Raw genomic sequence first — 12,662 nt, 5'->3', positions numbered from 1 at the left:
GTGGTTATGGTTGAGGGGGGCGTGGTGATGCAGCGGGTTGGACTGGGTCTTGCTCTCCGGTGGGTCTGGGGTTCATGTCCTGCTTGGGATGCCTTACGATAGACTGGTGTCCCGTTCTGTGTGTGTCCCCTCCCCCTCTAGCCTTACGCTCTGTGTTCTGTGTTGCTGGGTTAGGCTCCGGCTCCCCGCAACCCCGTATGGGACAAGCGGTTCAGACTGTGTGTGAGAAAAGAGAACAAAGGTAGTTGGGGTTGGAAGGAGGTCTGTAATGGTGGAAAACTAGTGGCAGGTGGTTAGTAATGGGAAGCAGCTGGCAGTGATTAAGGAGGTGTGGCCTTTAATTAGGGTAGTTTAAGTTGGTGGAGTGTTGTATTTGCACTTTCTTCTGGTGGGTACAGAGGTAAAGGTGTAGTGTCTAGAAGGTATGTATAGAGCTGTGGTTTAAGTGGTTGTTGAGTTAGCAGAGGGTCAGTATTTGTTGAGACTGAAGGACACTAATGTCTGTGAAGTAGGGTGGGTCTGGGATGCCAGACTGCACTGTTGAGCCTTCTGGAGATGTCATGGGCCTAATGCAATGAAATGCCAACAAATGGAGGTGCCCAGTTGACAACCTCAATTAAATACTCCTGTTGGTGGTCTGTTTGGTTTGGTGCGGTGCGTGGGTTGGAGAAGGTAGTTAAGCTTCTTGGTCTTGGGTCATGGAGACAAGTTGGCTATGCTTTGTGCAAATGACACAAAGCTACAGGTATACTTATCAAAATTTAAAGTAATGAGTAGTTAGACTGTTCTGACAGATTTCTCAAGTGTTTTATCTTGGAAAAAGGCTTCATGTGATACATGTCATGTTAGGAATTTGGGTAACTTTAGTATATCAAAAACGTGTGAGCTACAGTTTCCATAATGGCCTTCAATTTCACTCAGAGCTGCTGGTTTTTATTTTAACTCCCCCCCCATTCAAGAGATGTCTCAAAAAAAATCTTTAGGATTGACTTCTCCCTTGACTGGCTATGTGCTGGATAAATGTGTGCCATGTACTATTATCTATTAAAGCTATATGGAGCTACTCAGTGTATACTGGTTTATACAGTGTGGTGTGACATTTATCATAGTCACAAATGTCTGTGTCCACATTTCTATGATGTAATAAACTATGTGTTCTGGGATAGCTAGTAGTGCAGCTGTGGCCTTGGATCTGAAGGTTATAGGTTTTAATCTCACTTATTGCTGTGGCACCCTTGAGCATGGTTCTTACCCTGAATTGCTCCAATAAAATTTAATTTATTCATTTATACAGCTGAGTCACTTTGGAGAAAAATATCTGCTAAATTAACGTAAAGTCTACACAAGGACTCAGATTTCCATGAATGAGGATTGGGATCTAACTGCATCCATAGTGAAAGACCTTTTGGCCTTCACTTTGATGCACTCAGACTGCCAATACTGGCCCCCCACTGTGAGCCACAGGACCAAGGAGATGCACAGGGACTTTGTGCAAAGTTACAGTAACCCGAAATTTACTCCAACTCCACCACGGATGGTCCCAAACCCAGCTGAGAAAGGAGGGTTGGGTGTGGGGCTAGCTACCCTACACCGTAAGAACCTTGCCAACAAGGAAACGTCACGACATCTTAGCTCTTGGGGATGCCTGGAGAGTCCTTGTTGGCGGCCGATGCTCCAAGAGGGGTGGAAGGCATGAGAGGTGTACTCGGCAAGCTTGTAGCCTCAGGGCTGTGAAAATGTCATGTTTAAAAGGCTTGGCTGGGGTGCAGTGCTAATGAGTCTTGTTCAAATTTCAAGTATGAATATCTCTGAAAATCCAAGCAAAAAGCCTAAAACTAATTTAAGCAACATGGGTTCCAGTTTTGCTACAGTCAGGGCTTCTGAAGTTTGTGGTCAAATAATTAGTAGTGTTTACAGCTCTAACAGGCCTATTTAGAAAACATCTTAAGATATATTAATACATGATATCAAGAACAATTTAATCAAAGAAACTATTGTGTTCATTGCAGCTTTTTTTGGTCAAACTGGCAATGTCAAAGATTTTGTATACTTTTGTTGTAGTTTACATCAGGTAGCTTGGATCAACAGCATGCTTTGTACTACACTGTTGATCACAATATGGTTGAGCAGTCTGTCAGAACTTGCTAATGGAATGAGTTGTGTAAAGAGACCCAACTACTGTATGTGTATTGAACATGTTGGAAACTTTATGTAATTTAGAGCTAGTCCAAAAGTGCCAGTCGAAGCTTATATTTTGTTTTCCCCTTTTTCAAAAGGGGGGAGCGACTGGTAACCTGGCAACTTTTATCTGCAAAATAACCACATCCCATTAAGTGAAATTTCTTGTCCCAGAAAGAAATTGTCTGCTGTGCATTGTTCAAGGTTCCCTCATTTAACTATAGGGATCTGTTAGCTCCCCTGTCCTGTATACAAAAGTGAACTTTGTCAGTCTTTCATATGTATTAATTAAACTGACAAACCGAGGCAAGAGAACTTTAGTATTTTTGCAACAATGTTTCCATACACATTAGGTATTTATATATTGCTTATTTATACTGAAGGGACATTTTTTTTTTAAATTCATGAATGGAGATTTCATTCATGAAATAAGAGTGGGGTATTTTTGTAAGTGAAGTTGTACCCTGGGCATTTTTATATTCTATAGTAGTTTTTACAGCTCTAAAATTTGACTTGGACATTGGTGCTACAGGTTTATGTTTTGAACTTAAATATTTATCCAAACTTCATCTAATATTGTAGAAAATTTGCTTTTATCACAATTCCCCTTACAAGCATTGTTGTACTACATTACATACTGTTTGTACATTTTGTAAAATATTCTTGTAATGTAACATAAGGGTTAGGTCTATTGCCTTGCAACCTGAAGGTGTTTTTTGAATTTTTCCCTCCTGCAGTATTACTCAATGTTCTTACCTTGAACTGATGTAGTAAGGAACACCCTGATTGTATTAAGGGGTAAATCATTGTCAAGTTTAACATTGTAAGATGCTTTGGAGAAAGGTGTAATTTTTTTTATACATATTCAATAGGGAAAGTTGGAACTCTTCCTAAATCTACACCCTACCTTTGTGAATAAAATGTTAATACACCTTAATCCCTCAATTTATGCATGGCTTAGGTTCTCTAAAACATTAGTCATGACACTTGCCTTTATTAGCAGCTGTACCAATGTAGTGTGCCCCCCCTCTATCTGAAACAGTGAGACAGGGTACACTATGGATGGGACTCTAGTTTTATGGTTTTAATATGAAGCAACAGCAATGCTTATGTCACTGTGACAGTAAAACTCCACCCTCACATGCAGCATAGAAAAGATGAGCTGCAGACCACTGATGGACTGCATGGGAGTTTTTTTTTTTAAATTGAAAAACTGTATAACAAATGTAGCTCTGTTTATTGTTGGATATAGAAACAAATATGAAAATTAGTTGGAGAAATTGCTGCTCCCCTCAACTGCTTTCTAGAGTTGAGCACATTTTGCTGGCCCCTAATGGCGAGACATGAAAATGCACAAATTTGGTATGAATTAAACTTCCAATTCTATTTTGTGCGTGCGTGTTTTTAACTTATGGGACAGCTGCTAGCCTACTGGTTAGAGGTGTTGCCTTTGGACCCAAAGTTTGCAGGTTTGATTCCCCCTGGCTGTAGTACTCCTTGAGCAAGGTACAGTACTTACCCTAAAGTTGTTCCAGTAACATTACTCAGCTGTATAAATGGAATAACATTGTCATTTGCTTTGTAGAAGTGTCAGGTAAATTAATACATGTAAATGTCACATGTATGAAAACTTCGTTTTACTTTGGGGTGTTTATTCTTCTGCTGAAAGCTGAGAAATGAAAGGTGGTATACACTCCTTCCCACAGTGCTGCCCTTCATTTAATTTCACATGGTAGGTGGCTGAAATGGTAAATGCTTCAAAAAATGAACTCCTTTACATGGTAATCAAAGTAACTGTTGGACTTGACTGAAAAAGTATGTGGTTTTAAAAGCTACCTGGAACATGAATAGTTTTTTTTTTTAGAATCAGACATTAGATTAGTGTGCTTACTTCATACTGAAAATCAAGACAAAGGATCAAATTAATTTGCTAATAGGCTTTATTTACCAAGTATATTATGAACACATTACATGCTATTGAAATAAAAGGTAAAATGTCAATAGCCTTGAAAGAATATAGTGTTATAGTACAATGGCACAACCTGAACTCATAACCAAAATTCTCCTGCCCTGCTTTCAAAAAAAACAAACTTAGAGGGTATTACAAAAATAAGATACTTTAAAAAAAATTTCTAGGTATCCATGATAATGGGGAAAAAACTAAAATGAACTCTGGATTACATAAGCAGTGACTGAAGGAATGGAAAGATGTGCAAATAAGGGCTCCTAGAAGCCCTTTGAACACTACCTAGAGCAAAGGTAGCAATGTTCACTGAGAGGCTGACTATGAGGGGTAGGGCCAGGTGACAGCTGGCAGAAAAGGACTACAAAATGTAGTGGGCAGAAGGTTCTGTTGCTTCAATGATTAACACAAGAATGCAGGCACTTCTCTGGGAGTTGAAAATATTCACTTTACACATATCCACATAACCTATAAGTGCAAATCCCAGTGAAGCATCTAAATGTATGTGTAGGGAGAATATGTGGCAGCTGACTACTGAATACAGCAAAGACTTGCACAAAAAGGTGCCATTTCTGAACCAATGAGACCATTACAAAAATATAGGAAACTTTTTCTTTTTCACCACAACCAGATTGGATGAACAGTATTCCAATACTTTTCAAGTTGACCTTGGTAATTTCAGCTCATATTACACTGACTATTTTAGATACATTCCAACCTTCATGTCAAACACTCATTTCCAACTTAACCATGAAAACTCAGCATAGTATCCAAACATCTATCAGTAAATGCATGATTAGTGATTTTTAAATTTGTATAATGTCAATGTAAAAAAGCCTGTAATATCTTTCCAAGGAACCTGAAACTTTTGAACACTTATGTTGATGAACCCATACTGTAAAGTATTCTTCAGACTTTAATGTTTGACATGTAAAAGTAAATTCATTTGACCTGTCTTCCACTTAGAGGAAACACTACAAACATGAATTCATTTAATGCTAACATATGCAAAGTAATGGTCACAGTGCAGGACCACATTTCTGAATGTCAAGAACATTCAAAACAATAACATGAAAAATTTCACCACAGCACTGGCCTGATTTTAATGCACTCAGAAGACCTGTACTAGCCTGATGTGCTCTTGCTTGCAATCACAGCGATACTTCATACAGATAGAGCAACATCACCTCAAGGTGATAAAACTACAGGATATTTAAAATTTAAAAATAAGTCAAAAAGATCCTCTGTCAATGCAACAACCGGTAGTGTCATCTTAGGGCAAAAAAGCTTTAATATTAGTGTTTACACACTGCATATTTTCAGTACTTTTTGGGAGTTTGGTAAAAGGGAACAGAGTCCATCTAAGCTACCTTTCCCTCAGGGACTGATTCAGACCTTGAATGACAAGAAAACTGGCTTCTTGTCTAAATAACGACTTCAGATAAAATTTACGACATGAGGTAGAATGATAGGCAGCGGACCCTTGGGGTCCTTTATGACTGGAGCTGCCCACTGTCTGCAAGTTCAGTCAAAACCAACAACAATGATGAAACCAGTCGAGCCTCCCTGGATAAGCATAGCACTGGTGATGAGGAGAGATGGGGGCCAGAGGGAGTTACAAATGCAGGAGACCAAAGCCAACGAATGAGGACATGTGCAGCACTGCAGTACAGCTAAGGCTGCTGTCAAAGGCCAGAAAAAAAGGAGAATGAGGCAGAGTCTATAACCAACAACCAGTACAGCATGAGGCACAGAGAGCACAGGCAACATTGTTTCTTGCTCCATATACTGAAACAAAGCACAAAAAAGGTAAATTTCAAAGGAAGCTAGTCTGGGACAATGGCACAACAGCAGATGGAGATCAGGTTTCAGCCAATAACAAATACAGAAGAGTCAGTTTAAGTCAGTTAAAAAGTAAATGCTAAAAAACATTTAACTAAAGTCTGTGAAAGATTTGGAAAGCAACTAAGCCATTCACTAGAGCTTTGTGGCCAACAGGGTCAAAACAGCATCTGGCAAATACAAAAGAATGCCGGTGTGCCTGAGTGCAGACAGGAGGAAGGTGAAGGGCAATAACTGAACGCATACCAAACACACTGCTGTAATTCAGGCCTTCATCAAAAACTAACTTCCTTCTGAATAGAGAATCCAGATTGTTTCCCAGGCCAATTAAAGTTCTCCAACTGTGTGTAAAGTGGTATCCTGTGCAATATCAACCCGGGGTAACCGACTTTCAATAGAAGGGTTCGAGAATGCGAAGGGCACCATCAATGAAGCACACAGGGATGTACAAAAATGATGGAACTATACACCATCTAGTGGCCCCTGCATGTTCTATACAACAGTATTTCTCATTTCATTTCAAAAAGACAAATGGACACCATAGCCTAGTTCAACTTGGTTTGCAACTTACAGTGCGGCCTGTGAGCCAGAAGTCAGGTCCCACCCTTAATCTCATTTCCAGCACTTGACGTTTCTTCCGTAGCATGGTGCTGGCATGTCATTCAGCTTCACTGGAAGGCCAGTCCAGAGTCCCCTTCTCTCACAACCATCTATTTTCCCACAGTTTATACCCAGCTGGTATAAAGACTGGCTGTGTAAAAACTGTCCATAAGTCTGTCACAGCACCCTCAATGGGGTGGCTATATGAGGTGCGTAAGTGCATTTGGGATTATCATTCTGATTTTGTGGCGAGGCAAAAACTGGAGTCTATATAGCCAGCTCTCTCAAGACTTAACTGTTTGTACACCAGCTGGGAATTTGGAAAGGGATAAGAAGGGGGGGAAAAAAAAAAAAAAAAAAACAGCTCAGAAGACCAGCAAGCAGTGGCCAATGACAACTGACAAGGTTTCACCTGTTCTCACTGGAAAAGGGGATGGACAGTGGAAAAGTGGAATGTGAGCACAGAACTGTAACAAAGAAGCAGAATACATGTGGAGGAACAAGTGAACTGTAGAGGAGTGTGTGTTCATTTACTAATATATATAAGGGTGAGAGTTGGCGGCGGAAGTGGGTGTGCTGGGGGATGGGGCGAGCCATTTGAGGCCCAAGCTACACCCTCAGCTGAGCTCATCCTCGGGGTTGTGCTGGTCCAGCAGCCGCACATGCGTGAAGGGGAAGTGACCACGCTTGCCTTTGCACTCGCCTTCCCACTGGCCGTTCACGTTGATCTTAGTCACCTTCACCATGTCACCTACCTGTGAAGCAAAATAGTGGAGGAGCAGGTGAAAATGCTGTACCACACATACCATTATATACTATGTAAACTGAAGACACTAAACAGCTGAAACCGAAATATGAAGGAAATAATTAAAACAGAAAGGCACCCTCCTTTGTTAGACACCAACATCACTAGCTACAGAGCAGAAGCTCAGGCTCAGAAACTCTTCAAAATGGATGTAGTTCAGAAGGTCTGGCTCTTGGGGGAGGGGCTGTGATCTGCTCATAAAGCAACAGACCTGGATGGGAAGCCCTATCTACTGACAAAGGAAAAGTAGCCAAGACGCAGGATCTTTCAGCTCCACTGCACTGAAGTAGGGATGTGTGGGGAAAAAGAGGCTGGTCTGCCAGGGTTCTGCTGCTCATACAGCCTTCAAGGGGAGGAAGTGCTCCACCAAACAAAGCATTTCCCTTCCACAGCAGCCCTGAGTGCAGAGTCCCTTTTCTGCCCAGCCGAATCCTTAATGCTTTGTCACCACACCACCCACAGTGCTACCATGCATGAAGACTTAACAGCGACACTCAGGAAAACTAATACTTTGTTAATGTATTCTTCACAGGCTTCAACCCAGGAAAGCTTGAATTTCATGTGTATTCATTTATACAACAACAGGATATCCACAGGAGGTAACAGGTTAGGTACCTTAGTTGACAGAAGGAGGGGAACTCCAGTTGTTTACGTTCTGACCTAGGCAATTGTTTGATAAGTTTAGATCCTTAACTGCTGAAGAACCAGTGTGATCAGGAATCTCAGAAAACATTCACATTTCAGGCAACTAGCAGAGACTTTGCATCTATGGCCCCACCCCCCAGTGTGCCAGAGAGAACCTGAGATACCCTGCAGGCCTGGGAATACAGATGGCCTTCTGGAATGTATTTCCTGCTCAAAGGAGGTCAGTGAATGATACATGCCGTACTCCCACTAAACATTAGGAATGTTTCAATTTCAACTTATAACTTAGGCATTATTATAAAGAGATCAACATATAAACACCACCAAGAGACAAAATACAAAACTTTTCAGAACAAAACAAAGCAGCATTATTGATTAAGATCAGAGTCACAACTGCCAGTAAGTTTCCAGCCAGTAGCTGTTTAAATCATGCACTACACTACTATGGGAATAAACCAGATTGAACAGTCTGCTTTCTATCTCTGGAACAATGTGAGGGACTTAGACAATGTTTTTTTATAGCTTGTTCTGGGGAAAAATATCCAAGCAAAAAATACATCATGTCCCCACTGAACAGAGTGACACTGTCTGCTGCACTGTGATTTGGACAGGAAAATAGGTACCTCCAAAGCTAGTGCGGTCTTGTCATAAGCATTGGGCACCCTCTTCTGGATGGCCCTGGCGTAGACGGGCCCATTTTGCAGGTTGGGCAGGGGTGTGTTGACGCTGGGCTGGGCATAGGGGCCAGGCTCCCCTAGCAATGGAGTGGGTTGGGCACCCCCAGAACCATCTGCAGTCCCCCCAGCTGAGGCGCCTGAGTTTGGGGATGCTGGCCGATACCTCTCCACATAAGGTACTGGAATCATACCGGCACGGCCTTCTGAGTTCTGTGCATTCCACCACTGCTCCTCTGGCTTCTCCAGCACCCGGAGCACTTCGCCCTTGCGGAATGGCAGGTCTTCTTCATCATTGCCAGGAAAGTCGAAAAGGGCACGTACGTACTCTGCTGCCTCTGGCCTCTGGGGGGCACCCCCTGGCCCCAGGCTGGTACTCACGAATCCTGCATGCTTGGCCTTGCTGATGGGCTCAATCAAGGTAGTGGTGTCCAGGTAGTGGATCTTGTAAAACTCTAAGAGTGCAGGGAGTGCGTCAAACTCCTGGTCTCCAATGCGAAACCGTGGAGACACCAATCCTACAGGAACAGGAGGTTGGGTAAACAAACAGAAAGGGCGAAAGTTTTAATGTGTTCATTATTTTGTCATATTTTGACACGAAAACCAGACAGACTAAAAACACTCCGCATAAGTACAATCTATTAATTTTTTTCAGTTCAAGACTTTTTGCCTCATACATCAGGAATACAAGAGGCTCAGCTCAACTATCCGCAGCTGTTAATGAACACAAACTGGTTTTACCATCAACCTCTCAGAGAAGTTGGGTTCTACAAGCAATGGCCATCATCAAAACAGCTTTCCAAAACAGGCAACATTATAAAAAAATTCACTTTTTCATGACTGCCAACGTAAAGTCCAAGTGTTTCTAAATTATGTCTCAAATTTTGAGAAAGTCAACTAAGCTAATTTCTCAAAGTCCTTTAGAATTTTTCCACCTCCATAAAGGTAAGTATCAACAGAAGGCATAAGGCTCGCAAGTAACACATTTAAACACCAATCTTAACTGCATTTCTGATTCTGACAGACTGCTATGCCAGGACACCTCCCAAAAAAGTCAATCTGAGGTAAAAGACATCTTCAATAATGGAACAGCAAACCACATGGAAGCAGAAAATTCAAAATTACTATAATAATAGAAAACATCAACTAAAATCTATTTTAATTACACAAAATTCCTAAATGAAACAAAAAGAATATGGTGTAGGATAAATCCAGAAATCTCCTGGATCCCTATATTTTGCAATGAACATGTCTTAGTTAACTGCTGCAGTTTATGCAAGCTGAGTGCTTACCAATAAAACAAACCCCACAGAGCTCTTTGCCACACCGTGGGTAACACATTTTGAGTTCATTTTGGGTAATGCCTGCAAGAACGGTTATTTAAAGCAGGGACAGCAAGGCGACCAATGTACTGGTGGCCAGTTAGCAACCATGCCTGGAATCAAACACATTCCACAAACACCATTCCAACAAGTCATCCTCCCACTGTGACAACTGGCCCATTCATTCAGGACAAACGTGTGTCCACTCCCTCCTTGTTTATTTAACTCCCCCTCCGCTTTGTGCAACTACCTCCAACTCCCCTTTCCCCCGCCTGCCGGCACACACTTTCCAACCATTTGCAGTTCCACGCCTCTGCCCCGATAAGTGATTCTTGCTGCGGAGGATATCAGAACAAAGGTTTTTGTTCCTTGTGGGTTTATTTGGTATTTGTATTGCCATTGATCTACGCGAGAGGAAACGAAAGATCAGGGTGCCCCCATTGGAAGGCTGCTTCTGGGACAGGTGTGCACCTACCATCAGACAAATACAAAAGGAGCAGCTTTCATGCCGTACAAATTTAAACAAGTACACCAGTATAAAAACGCACCGCTGAGCAAACAGCAGAAATATCTTAAGGACTCTCAGGAATGCAAACTAGTCTACTCAGCACAGCCCCAGGCACCGGATTTACCGCACCTAACCTGACCCCGGTATTTCCGAGGGGGTGGGTTCAAGTTGCGAATACCAGACCCCTTTACCCAAATGCTCCAAGACAAATGCACACAGCACAGCAAGAAGATGCATGAAGACACAGGACCCCAGGCGCTTTTCTGTATCATCATGACCCCCATGACCCCAGAGTGCTCAGTGTCCCTTTTCTGTACGCATCTGTATGCTACTGTTACGCAACAACAAAGCAACAGTTAACTGAATGTATTAAAAGAATCCTGCAAGTGATTTCAGTCAAAGAGTTAAACAAGACCCACCCAAGTTTAACCTGTCATTAATAAAACTTGAGCCAGGCTTGTAAACCTGCCACCATTCAAATTTATCCAAAAGTAATAATATTTACCTGGACACTGCCTATACACACACACACACACACTGACACACTACCTGGGCACAGAAATACGAGCCAGCAGCACTGTACAACATACATGCATTAGGAAATTTAAGCAATTTCCAGTCCAGCTGGACCTGGACACGTTCCAGTGGCCTCGTGCCGCTCATCGTGCCCACACACCCCCACCACCCACCCCACACACGCGCCTTCACAGGATAAATTCTCCGCGCCGATTCTCGCAGCTCTGGGCACCAGGGCTCACTCAGTCACTGATCGCTTCGTTTTTCGTTAAAAATAAATGTGTCTCCACAAGCTTGCTGCCATTAACTAACCTTCGCTGGGATCTTTTCCAAAACGGTGCTGAAAATACCAGCACTGCTGTTCCCAGTGAGTGATTGGGCTCCCAACGCCCAGTTAAAACTAAAATTCCTGCCTAAGAGAAAGCTTCCAGTTGGTACGTAGTCCTTAACTCAATCAATGGGCAAAACTGCCAGGTTGCAGTGTTTACTGTACGTAAGTGAAACACGGGGAGAGAAGATCTTAATACCACCCAACAACAACGCGGTGAAGGTGCCGTGTCCACCGACAGGCTGCTGGCGCCGCGGAGCGCCGTCCCGCTCACCTGAGCCCGACTGCCGGCTGTTGCTCACGCTGTTGATGATATAATGCGACACTTTGGAGTTCTCCGACACCGAAAGCACGTAGTCGCCCGGGCTGGTGATCGAGTCCCTGACGAGGAACACGCCGTGCCTCTGTCCCTGCAGGAGAGAAACCGCCTCCTGCCGGCTCAGCCTGCCCCAGTACCAGCTCACTCGGTCCTCGGCGTCAAAATTGCCGGCCATGTCTGCGACTCCGACACCGAGGTTTCAGGCCTGTCCGTAGCCTTCCCTCCTCCTAGAGGCGGCCAGCGCGCAACTCATACAAAACTTTGGCTTCTGTGGAACTCGCTCAGCAAATGCACGGCATCCGCACCGCGGAATTTTTTCTCTCTTCTTCTTCTCGCTATTCCGCCTTAGTCAAGAACAACCACACACTCAATGGTAGACAGAAAGAATACTACGGTATTGGAAATGAAAGACACACTATCAAGTGCACAGAACCGAAATCTCCGTCAAAATTCATTTGAATAAAATCTCTGAACTTCTAACAGTAACTCCAAACTGAAATGGCGGATCGGAGGGGAGGGGGGCAAAAAAAAAAAATTGACCTCATTCGCCGGAAATGATGTAATGAGGTTAGCGAGCGCAAATGAAAAAGCTGTAATGGAGGGCGCGCTCGCCCATGCTAGTAAGGTCACTGTCCGTATTCACGTGTACTCTTTGGGGTTTGTACGTAATGGATTTACATTAATTAAAATTCAGTAAAACACCATTAAATATAAAGACTTCCACTCATGCTGAAAATGAATCCTGCGCTAAACACCAAGGCATGTAGTGAACTGGAAATTGTAAGTAGTAAACTGGAAACAGAAAGAGTTAATTAAATCAAATACTGTACCGCAGTGCCTCCTACCACTGACGTATTGACAACAAACCGCAATTTTGGACCGTTACCACCAGGTGTCAGCAAAATATCATGTCAAAAATAAAGTAACTAGACAATAGCAACTGTCTCCTACTGAGAAGCAAT

The 12,662-nt window shown here is 42.8% G+C and overlaps 1 protein-coding gene across 1 annotated transcript; it reads right to left on the bottom strand.

Annotated features, from left to right (window-relative positions):
* Positions 1-4,535: 4,535 nt before the first annotated feature.
* Positions 4,536-12,211, bottom strand: LOC108936004 (adapter molecule crk-like). Its single transcript, XM_018755028.2, has 3 exons — positions 11,656-12,211; positions 8,657-9,225; positions 4,536-7,338 (listed from the first exon to the last, which is right to left on the bottom strand). The coding sequence occupies exons 1-3, from the start codon at positions 11,873-11,875 to the stop codon at positions 7,201-7,203; spliced, it is 927 nt and encodes a 308-aa protein (XP_018610544.1). The 5' UTR covers positions 11,876-12,211; the 3' UTR covers positions 4,536-7,200.
* Positions 12,212-12,662: the final 451 nt, after the last annotated feature.

The sequence above is a fragment of the Scleropages formosus genome, chromosome 4 (assembly GCF_900964775.1).
Source record: "Scleropages formosus chromosome 4, fSclFor1.1, whole genome shotgun sequence".
In the NCBI taxonomy this organism is placed as follows: domain Eukaryota; kingdom Metazoa; phylum Chordata; class Actinopteri; order Osteoglossiformes; family Osteoglossidae; genus Scleropages; species Scleropages formosus.
Note: the sequence above shows the minus strand (reverse complement) of the source record. Positions and strands in the feature narration are given on the sequence as shown.